The sequence below is a fragment of the Taudactylus pleione genome, unplaced genomic scaffold (assembly GCF_031769625.1).
Source record: "Taudactylus pleione unplaced genomic scaffold, aTauple2 ptg000407l, whole genome shotgun sequence".
NCBI classification, from domain to species: Eukaryota; Metazoa; Chordata; class Amphibia; order Anura; family Myobatrachidae; genus Taudactylus; species Taudactylus pleione.
Window position 1 is genome coordinate 3,635,041 of NW_028284809.1, and position 15,478 is coordinate 3,650,518.

At 47.2% G+C, this 15,478-nt stretch overlaps 1 protein-coding gene across 2 annotated transcripts; it reads right to left on the reverse strand.

Moving 5' to 3' along the window:
* Nucleotides 1-338: 338 nt before the first annotated feature.
* On the reverse strand, nt 339-15,097 carry LOC148506382 (uncharacterized). 2 transcript variants are annotated; one of them, XR_015869793.1, is made up of 5 exons: nt 14,773-15,097; nt 11,582-11,705; nt 8,485-8,558; nt 1,466-2,656; nt 339-1,421 (listed from the first exon to the last, which is right to left on the reverse strand). XR_015869793.1 is itself a non-coding variant. In XM_088446850.1 (4 exons), exons 1-4 carry the CDS (start codon nt 15,095-15,097, stop codon nt 2,340-2,342), a joined length of 840 nt encoding a protein of 279 aa, XP_088302976.1. In that variant the 3' UTR covers nt 339-2,339. The 2 variants fall into 2 exon arrangements, 1 of the variants encoding a protein (XP_088302976.1); XM_088446850.1 differs by having other exon boundaries at nt 339-2,656.
* Nucleotides 15,098-15,478: the final 381 nt, after the last annotated feature.

Genomic DNA, 15,478 nt, shown 5'->3' on the forward strand with positions numbered 1-15,478 from the left:
CAGCGGTCGCTGTTTAGGAGGAGTACAGTGGAGCGAAGACATTCCTCGCTCAGATGGATATCACAACATGAATGCACCTGAGCCTGTGTGACACGTGAGTGTGCAAGGTTCAATCAAACCCAAACCACCTGGCCTGTCTATAATGGTTAAAACCCCCCTACTAATATCCCACATAATTACCTTTAGGTTGCTTGTTCTTCCACACTTATCGCTACTTACTGTAATCAGATCTATTGTCCCTAACAATATCTGCCATACAATGTACCATTACCAAAATAACCAAACCATCCTTAGTGCATGAATACGCTTAGACACACAACAGGGTTTATTAAGGGTTATTTAATGAGACATAACGTGATCACAAAGCTCCATATAAAAAGATAACATACTGTATATAAGCACATAGTAATAGACTGCAAACAGTTTTTAATTAAATAGTGTAAAATTAGAATATGAACATTTCGGTTACATAGTCTATGCTTGGGAATAGCATGGAAGAATGGCGGACAGCCAAATTATTAATAGACTTTCACACAAAAAAACCCCTAACAAATTCTCTTACCCATGCTGGGGTTTTAAATCCAACCCTACCCCCCTGCCCGGAACCTCCCTCCTTCTCTCTCTGACATCACTCTAGAGCAAGTGTTCCAAGGTGCGAGAGCCGCCGGTCACATTATAGAACTGTGGACCGAGCAGCGCTGCCGCTAAGCTCCTCTGGGAGGCTCAGGCGCGCCCGGGCCGTGACCTGCCTAGATGCGGTGGCGTGACATCACAGGTCACACACGCCGCATTTTTTATGTGGGAGCCAATATGTATATTTTTCCATGGGTTGCGCATGCCGTATTGCCGGATGGTGTGCCTTGGCGATTTTAAAGTCTTGCGTAGTGAGCCTCGCGTTGAAAATCACTGCTCTAGAGAGTTGTCATTTTAGACCCTCCCCACAGACCCACGATTTGCTGCACATTGCCCTGACGTGGGCGGGGCCTAATGACATGATGACCGTAGTGGTCAAATGAATCTCCTCTCCGGCCTTCCCATATATAATAAATAAATAAATATATATATATATATATATATATATATATATATATATATATATATATATATATATATACACATACACACAAACACACACACACACACGTCCAGTGAATAACCTGCAATGGTGATACGAAGGTAAGCTGTAAATTTCTAGAGATTAAAATATACAGTTGAGTTTCAGATTTATAAAATAAAAAGGTGATCACGTGCCACAGCCAGAGTTGCCCAGGTATATCTGCCATGTGCTTAATTCCCCTTCTAGGGTTGTGACACAGATAAACCGCCTTCAGACACTCCGCATCTACATCCTGCGTCACATGCGTCTGCTGGAGATAATGTTTTCCCACCTACAACACAAACAAGCACACAAACACCAACACCTACAGTACAACGTCCAAACACCTACAGTACAACGTCCAAACACCTACAGTACAACATCCAAACACAGTGACGTGTTAGTGGGAAAAGCCACTGTTACAGGACTCAAGCGCAAACACACTCTCCAGCCTCCCGCTATATAGACTATATATACATATCTAATAATCACCTTCTCCAAGAATCTCACTGGTTTTAACATATTCCACCCTAGCTCTAAAAAAGCATTAACTTAACACCATAACATAGAAAAACTAACCAAAATAACAAAACAAATCTCCTGGCCAGCAACTTCCAAAGTCTATTCCGCAAAAAATTCCAAACTGTGGCATTTATATTCCCCAGGCTTAAAGGCCTTAGCTTTTTTTTTTCAGTAGAGATGCCATTGTTGCTCTTCTATTCCCCATATCTCATCTAACACTCTCCTGTCAATCTTACTGGAAATGCCACTGCGGATGGGGCCAGGAGTGAATAAAAGGAGTGTGATAAAATGTGATAGAGAGCAGGCAAAGTGGCAGCAGACACAAGCGCCTAAATGTATATATAAAAGCTATTTATATTCGGGAGTTTAAATGCCTATTGTAGCCTTTGTTATGTAGAACTGACATGTAATACTCAGGAAGCATTAGGGGCCCATTTATCTTACACAACAAGTTTTAAAACTCATTGTGCATGATAAATAGTGCTCCAGCCAATCAGCTCCCAACTGACAGATGTCAGCAGGGAGCTGATTGGCTGACATCTGTTATCATACACAACGGGTTTTATCACTTGTTGTGTATGATAAAACTCATTGATAAATGATCCCCTGTGTTTGAAAAATGACAGTGAGGAGCTGATTGGTTGGAGCCTTTCACAATTTTATCTCTCTCCAACCTTTCGTGACTACCCCCCAAACTCCTTCCCCTCTGCCTAATTCACTTCTATATTTTCCTTCTCAGCTCTTCTTTTTTCTTTTTCAGCAATTCTGTCTCTTGTTGGACATGTTTAATCATCTGATCCATTAGTCTCTCCGTAGGATCCTGCCCCACCATTCTCCCTATCCCAGGCTCCGCTTCTTCCATGCAGATAGTCAGAAACTCCAGGATCCTCCCATCAGCCTCTGGGGTCCGCGTCTGGTTCTCATTAGTGTAATTTTCTAGAGTGATGATGCGGGTTGACCCAATGTCTCTAAACTTGCTGGTGATCTGGCCGGAGCCCCCAGAGGATGAGTTGGTGATCACAATGATTGGGTTAACTCCTGTAAACCAAGATTAGAATCTCATTACTAACGGACTCAGTTGAGAAGCCAAGAACCATAATAAATGAGGCCTACACAGTCACCTACATGGCAGCTCCTATTCCTGACTCCTAATTATTCCTAGTAATATTGATGTTTTCTTTCACCGGGTAGACACCTATCTGGCTCAGGGGTGAAGCACAGAGACAGGACACTGTATTATGGTCTTCACTAGTGTTTGGAAATAATGGGGATTATCCCCAAAATGTATCTTTTCATTACATGGGATGGGGGCAAACGGATTATTGATGATGTAAGCAATTGAAGTTTTACTTACAAATGTTATAAATTGTGTCAAATGATAGATGACATTTTATAATAAAATATCCTTTTGAATGTAATGTGAGGCCTTATTGGCAATCTCTCTGGGTGTTTTTGGTGAGAGGGTCTATTTTAGAACTATCCAGATAAACTGTAGAAGATTGTTCAAAGAAAAGAACAGATATATTAATGTCCAGCATTGACATTCTCGATTGGACTTCCCTAAAGTAGTTCCAGTATTGAACTGAAAGCTCTGGAACTCAGTTGAAGACTTTATGTGAATTTCTTCCGCACTCCAAGCGTCTTTTTGTGTATTTGTATTTATTTTCTGTACCCACTAACAGGGGAGCAACTTGAGGTGCTGCATCATTTCAGTGCAAGATAAGGGCATTGTTTTATAATATATATATATATATATATATATAAGATTTATATATAATTTATATACATTCAAATCAGTGACGTTCGGTGAGGTGAATGGCTGGGGAGGCACACATGGAGAGTGCTGGGAGCCTGTTTCACCCCCCTACTCAATGTAACTCTCCCCTCACTACACTAAGCTTCAGTGACCATTGGTTCTCCTACCTGCATCACTGTGTCTCCTATTCCTACTGCTGACTGAGCTCCGATCTCTAAGCGTACTTCCTGGTCACATGACACATCCAAGGTGTCCATCAGTGCTCAAGGCACCTCCCCCTATACTCAGAGACTTGCCTCTATAAGCTCTCTTTCTATGCAGCTTACTGCCTGTGGCCCCGTCCCCAGTTCTGCAAGCAGTGTCTGACTAAGCGAGGCTGAGCTGTTGCTGCCTCAACTCTCGTCTCCCTGCAGCTCCAGGGAGCGCCACAAAGCTGGTGAGTGTTAACTATCAAAATGATTAAAATAAACAAAGAAGATGTTTTAAAGTTATAAATATCTTCTTTGCATTATTCTAATCATTTTTCATCTCGGGAGTATGGCTCTGCCTCCCCTGACTGCATATCCCTGATTCAAATGGGATCATTAGTATATATTCCCTACATTGGGTATAAGGCACAATGATCCCTATGGCTAGGAGCATTTTCTGAAAATTATCAGTCTGTTTTCATCAACAAACAGATCTTACTAACTGATTTGGGGCTCATTAACATTTGGATATAGCGCGCCTCAGATGTAGCACTACACGTCCACGGTACCACCGTACTCATGGGTATTGCTTTCACAATCTCCCTGAAATGCATTTTAAAAAGGGAAGTATGCCTACATAGGAAGAAACTATCATTAATAGTCCCAGCAGGGCAGAGTGGGAAGTCCATTCTGCTGTTACAGATTTGTAAGCAGCCTACATACAGTAGGTATATTCCTAGAGGGCAGGGGCAACGCTCTGCAGATTACAGCCAAGGTGGAACAAAAAAATGAAACCAGGTCGTACTATCACTCCCAGTCCCTAACACAAAATACATCTTTATTTAAGGATAATTACATATTTAAATAATATTTGTACTGCAGCTATTATTTAGCCAACAACTGTGACTACATTTTTGTTCTATTATTTTTACGACAGACTGTTTTGGAGAAGTTAGAAAAGACATTATAGCAGTGTACAATGATTATGACAATAATCTGCAATTCATATAATTAATTGCCATTACCAGAGCCGTAGCTAGACTTTTTGGTGCTCTGTGCCAGAAACAGCATTGGCACCCACCTCATTTTTCAAAGGGACATGATGCACCCAAAAAAGGGGAACGGCCTCATGGGGAAGGGCCAGGGAGGAGGTAGGGGAGGCCAGGAGATGCTGGGGATGAAATAAGAGGAAGCTACAAGTGAGAATGATAATAAACAGACATTTGATAGGCCCAAACAGCGCCCCCTGACCTGTGGTGCCCTGTGCGATGGCACCGGCCGCACCACCCTAGCTACGGCCCTGGCAATTACGCATTCAGCGGCAGCACTGAAAATAATCTGTGTCACTGTTATGAAGTTTCCTGCAACATGTTGTATACATCAGTTTGGGCTTGTATCCTGAGAGCTAACGCCTGCGGAGAAGGCAACACAAAATGCAGACTGAAGGGGGAATCGGTGGACCACAGACCCAAGACTATACCTCCCCGCACCCTAAACCTAACCCTCCCCTTAGTGCCTAAGCCTTATCTCTCCCCTAAGCCCTCCCCTTAGTGCCTAATGCTGTTGGGAAATCAGCGCCAATATTTTGACCGTCGGCATCCCGCACGTTGGGATGCCGACTTCCTCCCAGTGGCGGTAGTGTAGGTAGTGTTTGCAGGTAGCAGGTACAGAATTAGTGGCGGTAGTGTTGTGTAGTGTAGGTGATATGTGCAGGGAGCGAGTGCAGGGATACGGGTATTGTAGTGTGGGCACTGTGTGTGCGGGGAGCGGGTGCAGGATTAGTGGTGGAAGTATAGTGTAGGTGGTGTGTGCGGGAAGCGGGTGCAGGATTAGCGGCGGTAGTATAGTGTAGGTGATGTGTGCGGGAAGCGGGTGCAGGATTAGCGGCGGTAGTATAGTGTAGGCGCTGTGTGTGCGGGGAGCGGGTGCAGGATTATGGGTAGTATAGTGTAGGTGGTGTGTGCAGGGAGCGTGTGGAGGATTATGGGTAGTATAGTGTAGGTGGTGTGTGCAGGGAGCGTGTGGAGGATTATGGGTAGTATAGTGTAGGTGGTGTGTGTAGGGAGCGTGTGGAGGATTATGGGTAGTATAGTGCAGGTGGTGTGTGCAGGGAGCGTGTGGAGGATTATGGGTAGTATAGTGTAGGTGGTGTGTGCAGGGAGCGTGTGGAGGATTATGGGTAGTATAGTGTAGGTGGTGTGTGTAGGGAGCGTGTGGAGGATTATGGGTAGTATAGTGCAGGTGGTGTGTGTAGGGAGCGGGTGGAGGATTATGGGTAGTATAGTGCAGGTGGTGTGTGCAGGGAGCGTGTGGAGGATTATGGGTAGTATAGTGCAGGTGGTGTGTGCAGGGAGCGTGTGGAGGATTATGGGTAGTATAGTGTAGGTGGTGTGTGTGCGGGAAGCGGGTGCAGGATTAGCGGCGGTAGTATAGTGTAGGCGCTGTGTGTGCGGGGAGCGGGTGCAGGATTATGGGTAGTATAGTGTAGGTGGTGTGTGCAGGGAGTGGGTGCAGGATTATGGGTAGTATAGTGTAGGTGGTGTGTGTAGGGAGTGGGTGCAGGATTATGGGTAGTATAGTGTAGGTGGTGTGTGCAGGGAGCGTGTGGAGGATTATGGGTAGTATAGTGTAGGTGGTGTGTGCAGGGAGCGTGTGGAGGATTATGGGTAGTATAGTGTAGGTGGTGTGTGCAGGGAGCGTGTGGAGGATTATGGGTAGTATAGTGTAGGTGGTGTGTGCAGGGAGCAGGTGCAGGATTATGGGTAGTATAGTGTAGGTGGTGTGTGCAGGGAGCGTGTGGAGGATTATGGGTAGTATAGTGCAGATGGTGTGTGCAGGGAGCGTGTGGAGGATTATGGGTAGTATAGTGTAGGTGGTGTGTGCAGGGAGCGTGTGGAGGATTATGGGTAGTATAGTGCAGGTGGTGTGTGCAGGGAGCGTGTGGAGGATTATGGGTAGTATAGTGCAGGTGGTGTGTGGAGGATTATGGGTAGTATAGTGTAGGTGGTGTGTGCAGGGAGCAGGTGCAGGATTATGGGTAGTATAGTGTAGGTGGTGTGTGCAGGTGCAGGATTATGGGTAGTATAGTGTAGGTGGTGTGTGCAGGGAGCGTGTGGAGGATTATGGGTAGTATAGTGCAGGTGGTGTGTGCAGGGAGCGTGTGGAGGATTATGGGTAGTATAGTGCAGGTGGTGTGTGCAGGGAGCGGGTGGAGGATTATGGGTAGTATAGTGTAGGTGGTGTGTGCAGGGAGCAGGTGCAGGATTATGGGTAGTATAGTGTAGGTGGTGTGTGCAGGGAGCAGGTGGAGGATTATGGGTAGTATAGTGTAGGTGGTGTGTGCAGGGAGCGGGTGGAGGATTATGGGTAGTATAGTGTAGGTGGTGTGTGCAGGGAGTGGGTGCAGGATTATGGGTAGTATAGTGTAGGTGGTGTGTGCAGGGAGCGGGTGGAGGATTATGGGTAGTATAGTGTAGGTGGTGTGTGCAGGGAGCGGGTGGAGGATTATGGGTAGTATAGTGTAGGTGGTGTGTGCAGGGAGCGGGTGCAGGATTATGGGTAGTATAGTGTAGGTGGTATGTGCAGGGAGCGTGTGGAGGATTATGGGTAGTGTGTGCAGGGAGCGGGTGGAGGATTATGGGTAGTATAGTGTAGGTGGTGTGTGCAGGGAGCGGGTGGAGGATTATGGGTAGTATAGTGTAGGTGGTGTGTGCAGGGAGCGGGTGCAGGATTATGGGTAGTATAGTGTAGGTGGTATGTGCAGGGAGCGTGTGGAGGATTATGGGTAGTGTGTGCAGGGAGCGGGTGGAGGATTATGGGTAGTATAGTGTAGGTGGTCTGTGCAGGGAGCGTGTGGAGGTTTATGGGTAGTATAGTGTAGGTGGTGTGTGCAGGGAGCGGGTGCAGGATTATGGGTAGTATAGTGTAGGTGGTATGTGCAGGGAGCGTGTGGAGGATTATGGGTAGTGTGTGCAGGGAGCGGGTGGAGGATTATGGGTAGTATAGTGTAGGTGGTGTGTGCAGGGAGCGGGTGGAGGATTATGGGTAGTATAGTGTAGGTGGTGTGTGCAGGGAGCGTGTGGAGGTTTATGGATAGTATAGTGTAGGTGGTGTGTGCAGGGAGCGGGTGGAGGATTATGGGTAGTATAGTGTAGGCACTGTGTGTGCAGGGAGCGGGTGCAGGATTAGCGGCGGTAGTATAGTGTAGGTGGTGTGTGCAGGGAGCGGGTGCAGGATTAGCGGCGGTAGTATAGTGTAGGTGGTGTGTGCGGGGAGCGGGTGTAGGGTTAGTTGTGGCAATGCAGAGTAGTGCAGGGAGAGGGTGCATGGTTACGGGTAGTGTAGATTAGGTAGAGGCGCTCAAAAAAATAATCAAAACCCCGCACCCAACTGGATACAAAATATCTCATACCTGCAGTAAAAACCCCACAGGTCCGAGATGTTTGCTAAGCTCGCACCTAATAGGATATGTCTATTATGCAAACACACTACAGGGATACGTGTAATTTGAGCCACAAAAGAAGGTTGAACAGAACATCTTCCTAAAGCAAAAGGCTGATTATACTGGGGAAGATGATTGGTCTTTGATTTGACGCTTACATCTTTGAAAACTGTGCTCCTATATATATTCCTACCGCTCTGCACAGAGGTACTGATAGGCTCGGTCTCTTCTAACCTAGGGGCCTCTGAGCGCAGGGGCGGTGCAACCCCGAGACGCCATGTGCCACCCACGTCTCCTGTAACGGGGGCTGTCCAATGCCTCAGCCTCCCCGGCTCTGCACACGGATTAACTTAGTTTTGCTTCAAGTGTGCTCCGTAAAGTGAGTTCCACTCTGTTATTTTTGTAGAAAACATCTGGATGCTCGCACTTTACCACCATATCAGAGAGGTAGAACCACCATGCTCTGGGAAATAGGACTTACCTGTGATACTGTGTGCATTTGTAATGGCTTTTTCCATTTCCTTCCCGTCATCATTATTCCATGGACGTGAACAACTGGAAAAAAAAACTGACTTTAATATTTGTGTTTATCCCATGTTTTCTTGAATTATTTACTGTGGCTCCTTCCCCTCACCATTGACCTATAGCAGAGGTTCCCAAACTCAGTCCTCAAGGTACTCTAATGGTCCAGATTTTAGGGATATCCGTGGCTGAGCACAGATGGTTAAATCAAAAGACTGAGGTACTAAGATGAGACGAGAGCTGGATAGGCTTAAGGATATATGAGTCCTTAGTTTTTTGTAATTGGTTAGAATTTGGTCAACTGTTGCTAGGTAGAGTAGTTTGGGGGATTTATTTGGTTGGTTGGTTTCTTACCATGTGTGAGTTTAGGGAGTGGCTATATGTGAGCTTTACTAGGCTGGTGTACGTCTAGCAACTTCCTATCTGGACGGTGTTTGTCCCTCCCTCCCTCCCCTATCTTTTTCCTATGCTCTTTATTGTGTTGTGTTCCTACTAACACTATGTTATATTATCATGTTGGGCAAGAAGGTGCTACAAACCAGTGCCCACATAAGGTGTAAGAAAACGCTGTGAAGAACCTATCCTTTGAAGGGTCATAGTATGGCCTACCTCTGTGGGAGGACTTTGGGCGTCCGTCTCTGTGGACACTCTCATACTATGCAGTATTATAGGGGGCTGTGAGTCTACACAGCTCAGCTTACAATGACCACAGGGGGGGGCGTTTCAGTCGCTCCCTAATATTAGTTAAGTAACATATGGCTGGAGCTGAGTGTTTGTAGCACCTTCTTTGCCTCCCAAAAGTAAATTAAAAGCTCAGGGTCATACCTTCAATAAAAGCAAGATATGACCATTTATCCAAAGCAGTCTGTGTCCGTGTCTTTATTTTAGTATAAGTTCGTTGTAAGTTGTTATACTGTTTTTAATTGCAATAAAGTTATGGACGCCTTGTTAAGTTAACCTGTATCCAAGCATGGTTATCCTTAAAACCTGGATCGTTAGGGTGCCTTGAGGACCAAGGGCCCGATTCAGACCTGGACGCTAAGCCGCGGACGCATGCTATGGGCAATTGTCACCCGTCTGTGTCATTGTACACGTTACTTGGTTGTATGTCAGCCTGCAGTGCTTGCGGTGGAGTAGGGTCTACCTCAAGCGCTGCGTGCAGCTCGGATGGGTCCGATTAATCAGACACTTCCTGGAGATGACGTGTGCTAAGAAAAAAAAGTGGGCGTCTTTACACCGGCGTGCGCTCACTCTGCCGTCGCTCTCTAATACATAGAGGGCGTCCTTACACCAGACAGTGCGATCGGGGAATTTGCATACCCGGCCCCTGACAGCAGCGAGAGAGCGCAGCTTAGCGTCCAGGTTTGAATCGACCCACAAGTTTGGGAACCTCTGGACCTATACGGTGGCGATATAATCTGCCTCTCTTCCTGCTACTAATACCTCTTCCTGTACAGCCAAGTACTGTACTGGCTTTCCCCAATGCATGGCTACACTGCTGGCTGCCCTTCATGTCATCTGTCACTAGAACTCCAGGGTAACTTATGTCACTATTCATTCTGTATCCGAAACAGCCGGTAAGGTTCCACACATTAGTCTATTGCTTGATTTTCTATAAGGAGCTTATTTATAACAATCTGCATTTTAAAAGCGGATGTGATAAATATTTGTTGGGTAAATTCGCTTTGTGAAAATTAATATTTTCAAGCAAATGTACCACATGCTCTTCCCGGGAAACGATAATGGTGGGTACACACTGAGCGACTGAACGATTACGACATCGTAAACGTGCAATCGCTCAGTAATCGTGCACAAATCGTGCACTTTTATGTCGGAAACGACCAGCGATGCGCACTCCCGCTGGTCGTTTCCGATATTGTCCATCGCCTGAACATGCAGCACAATCTGACGATGGCGTCAGGTTGCTGCATATTGGGGAATGGGGGAGAGAGCCCGGCGCTGAACGATATCGTTGATGATATCGTTCAGCAGCTGTGCTCAATGTCATGAACGACATTGAGCGCAACCTGCCGGGGACACACTACACGATATCGCACAGGGAGCATATCGTGTAGTGTGTACGCACCTTAAGAGTCTGTCCTGGTGAGAGCTGGAAAGCAGAGTGACAGACTTACGCTATTACACTGCTTCCTGGTCAGGCCAGCAGGGAGGGATCCTTCTCTGTTACGGTACAATATAGTATGCATAGGCTAACTCCATCTGCAGGGGGCATTAGTTATCGATGCCAAGCGTCTGGCCGCATGTCAGGGCCCACAGAAACCTATGGGGGCTGCATTTGTGATCGTAAATGGAGGTACATCCAAAGGAGCCTTAATATTTTCAGGTAGCCCCAGGAAACAGCGGATATCCCACAAATATTGAATGATAAATAGGCCCCTAAGTCACTACACATATTTTCCTGGAAATGTAATGCTGGCTGCCGGGATGCCTCCTGCCAGAATACCGACAGCGGCGTCCCGATGGTTGGTATCCCAACAGGGGTCGGGTAAGTATACTTACCTTCCCCCCCTACTCTCCCCTTACCCTAACCCTCCCTTCTTGTAGCCTAACCCTATCCCTCCCCACCCCGCACCCTAACCCTCCCCGTTAGTGCCTAACCCTAACCCCCCTCCCCCAGTGGTGCCTAACCCTCTCCCCTAGGGGTGCCTAACCCTAACCACCACCCCCAAAACCTAACGCTCACCCCGCTATATAACCTAAACCTAGCCCTCCTCACCCATGCGGCTAACACTAAGGGCGCCCCGGACTTACCTCGTTCGGGCTGGCGTCCTTCTGTGTTCCGGCGTGGGGATTAAGATAGGCGTCGAAATCCCGAAATATCCCATCGGGATTTAGACCGCTACATCCCATTTTTCTAACCAACACCGGGAACCTGGCACAGAATAGTGCCACCCAGTGGCCAGAGCATTAAGATGCAATGGCGGATCACTTTTGGAGCAGGGAGACGAGGCAGTTGTATTACAAAGCATTGCATAATGTTTTCAGTGTCCCCTTTACCCATCTGTGTAAGGATAGAGTCTTATATGTGCTGGTACCTGTATACAAACACGGGAACCATGAAATCCACAGGTCGCGTTCTGCGCTGTTTATTAAAATGTGCTAAGGCCTCAGATAGGTTTTTCCCAGTCCAGGTCACTTCCCCCATACTTCGTAGACACCCTAATGTGAGAAGAGACATGGAGAGACAAGGTCAGGGTTAGGGACATACTCAGTCGTTGTCTATCAGTGTAAGACTATATACAGTAGTTACACAAGGCAATATGGCCGCTGGTTACATGCATCACGTTGCAGGATCGCTGTCAGATATGGCCACACACATATCTGTCTGTACGGATGGTCTAATCCAGCAGGGCGCCATGACAGCTATCACACAATGGGCCTGATACAGAGGTGGACCCCATGCCGATGGTCACATAGTTCAGCGCTTTTTTGCTACTGCACATGCGCGAAAAATCCTTCAAAACTGGAGGGCGCGCACAAAGGCGCTGCTGCTTTCAGTACACACAGTATCAGAGATGTGAGCGGTGGCTGGGAGGAGGCTGGTGGTAATGCACGCACATATGGTCCGCCCAATGGGCGTGGTGGCGTATAAAGCCGCACCAATCGGTATTACTGCGTGTATGAATGCTGGCAGTGGACGTCTCAGCCCTTACACAGTCATATGCAGGATTACACTAAGGGAGGGCTTCCTAGCGGCATTTGCATAAAGTCGCAGAGGGGCGTCCGGCCAAATGACGTGCTGGCGTCAGAATCTGGACCAATGGGGCCTACACGCAAACATGCCGTCATTTACCAGCTATCCAGCCCAACATGTGCTGGATCCAGATTGATATTTGTGGTTATTTCGGGCAAGTTGCTTGCGGCCATTTATCTTTAAAGCCCCTTTATAATTATTACCCATCTAATAATACAAGGGACATTCCTCCACAGGAAAAAGTTTATTTCCACTCAGGGCCGGTAATAGGGTGTTTGGCGCCCCCCCTGCAAACTATAAATTTGTGCCCCCTCACCTCCGTCAGGACAGGCAGGTGCCAGCCGTCTCTCGCTCACTCACTGTTTGGCGGGTCCTCCTCCTAGTGTTGCGGGAATGATGCGCAGCTGTGGCAGCTCCTCCATTACTCCTATTCTTGGGCACGGCGCGCCATACACAGAGAGAGCGTGATGTCAACGTGTACATCGCGTGAGTAAACGTCTATTCCTGGCAGTGGCACTAATTATAACAACTTAACAAGGCAGGGGAATGATGCACTAGCTCCATCAGTTCCTGACCATGTGCACATAAATTACATTTTACATTTAAGAGGATCGGCAATCTGGCTAATGGGTGGGCTGGAGTCCGTCTGAATTTAATTCTAATGTCCACGGCAGCGCAGTCCACCCCTGGACCACCCTGTAGTTTCGCCCTGCCAGGCCCACCCATGACACTGGTTCATTGGCTGCCTCAGCCTGTCTGTCACAGACGCAGCGAGTGCAGCTGTAATGGTGCTCAGAGAGCAAGCAGCGCTGAGGGGGGCGTCTCTCCAGCCCGGCGTCCCCCTGCAATGCTTACCCTGCGGACTCAGTGGCGTATCTATAATGGGTGCAGTGTGTGCAGGGCACACGGGCCCCGCACCGCACACACTGCACCCATATTTTTTTTAACTTAAAACCTGTCTGTGGTCCCGCGTCGGGTGTCAGCGCTGCTCAGAACACCGGAAAAATGGCCGCCGCAGCCATTTTTCCAGTGTTCTGCACATGCGCAGTAGACCCCGGGCACACTCTAGTGCCCGGAGTCTACTAATGCTCTGGTGGCTGGCCAGTCGCGTCAGTCGGCTGCCAGCCACCAGGGAGAGAAGAGGGGGCCCCGCACGGGGAGTGCACACGGGCCCCCTCCTCTCTTAAGACGCCCCTGCACAGACTACATTGCGCCGGTCCTGTTTCCACTCTACTTTTGAACAAATACTTCGTATTGCTAGCAGTTCTGCACATAGATCCATGTATTAGCTTTTGCCCATACAAATAGATAAAATGTAACCACTATATCAGTGATGGGCAGCAGACGGCCCTGCGATCATTCACTTGTAGCCCCAGCTCATTCCTACACTATTGTCAGATCTGTTTGTTGGAGCCTGTAAAGCCAGGGACACACTATACAATTATCAGGGACGATCAGTTGATAACCGCTTAAAAGATGCCCGCGATAAACGTTGTGCCGATATCGTGCACATTATGTAATGTGTACGTTCTGATGACCGACTGGCCGGCATTTCTGCCGATGGGTCATTACGTTGTGTGCGTGCATAGGTAAAGGTGCACCCAGCATAGTATCGGCCGCCTGCGGGTTTTGCAGATTATGAAGCAGAACCAGGGTGGGGTTGACCATTGCATTATAATACAATACATATGTGCTTAAAATGAACAAGCACCCTTCCGTGTGGTCATAGAATCGCTAAGGGTTGTGATAAAACTATTACATGCTGCATGTCGACGCTACATCGATGTCGACATTCTCATGTCGACAATATACACCACACCCGTACAATAAGTGTTTATTGTATGTTCTGCAATACAGTGTCTCAATAAAAATATTAGCATTGGCGCGGCCATACCTACCTGCGATCCCCGCTCCCTACAGAGACCTGGGCCCTGGTAATCACTACCCGCTCCCTCCTCTCCCGCAGCCCCTGGTCATATGGGACAAGGACTCTGTCCTCAGCCACCAGACCTGTGCCTCAATATATACCATAGCACTGGACAGGTGTGGGGGCCATGGGTGCTGGTGACTCCACAAACACCGGGAACAGCGGTGAAAAGCACATATAGGCCAGACTAGCTCTCTTCACCCTTCCAAACTATTCGTTCCAAACTGTTAGGTAGTCGTCCTGTGTCTCCCAGGAAGAAACAATATAAAATGAGTTTCAGTCGCCTTAGAAATAAAGTTACACGTGACATCTAAATGTAAGGAGTGTTAATATGTGGTCTGACCTCTAATGCATTCAGTGACATTAGACAGGTAGGGGTTAAACACCTCTTAGAAAACAAGTAGAGAGATTATTGTTTTAATCATTAATATGAGGCTTAAACATCTCGGTGCCTCAGTGCTCTTGCCCACCAGATGCCCCTGGTTATGAATAGTGGCATAACTATCATATTACGTAACTTTATAGGCACATTGAAGGGAAGGTCTTGTCTGTGGAAGCTTACTATCTAGAAACGCTATTTGTAGTGTTTAGTATTATATACTCACTGAATTGAGCACTGGACTCCAGGATCTCATTTGGGGTAATCTTCCTAAACCCTCTGTTGTCAATAATAAATAATTTACTTGTCAGCTCATACTCCTGTCTTCTTATTGTCATTCCTCCAAAATCAGATCCAGATACGGCCAGGTTCCTATACGCCTCGTTCTTCATTACACAGATACACAAGTTCACAAGTGAAGACTTTCCATGTCCCAGCATTCCGAACACCTGTAGTAAAACTCTCTGGATTCCATGGTCAACGGTGGGCAGTGTGTAGCCTGGGACATACTTCATGAGAGCCTCCTGCTTAGATCCAGGTGCCCCGGCCATCGCCATACGCAGCACAGAAGGGAAAACGAAAGCAGTGATTACAAAATACAGGTATAAACAAGTGAGGGAAACAAACGTGTCTACATTACAGCAAATGGGAAGCTGACTGTTCTGCAAACCTTTGGCTTTTAAAAATGAAAGTAAGATTAGCTAGAAAAACAGGAGGGGCAGGATATATATATATATATATATATATACTTACACACGGTTTGCACAGTATCTGCTAAAGGGAAACTAAACCTTAACAAAACAGATTTTGGTATGTTATAAAAGAGGGGGACTGGTACTCAGAGGTAAAAAAATTTTTTTTTAAAGTATGGCCATTGTAGTTCAGCCTTTCTTTACTTTTATAGGGCCTCTTCAGCTCGGTTCTAGAAAAGT

Excerpts from the sequence above, each read along its gene's own strand:
- LOC148506382 (XM_088446850.1), bottom strand. The coding sequence starts at position 15,097 with ATGGCCGGGGCACCTGGATCTAAGCAGGAGGCTCTCATGAAGTATGTC. Across the intron at positions 11,706-14,772 it reads GGAGTCCAGTGCTCAATTCA|GGTGTCTACGAAGTATGGGG; the intron begins GTGAGTATATAA and ends TTCTCACATTAG. Across the intron at positions 2,657-8,484 it reads AAATGCACACAGTATCACAG|GAGTTAACCCAATCATTGTG; the intron begins GTAAGTCCTATT and ends CTTGGTTTACAG.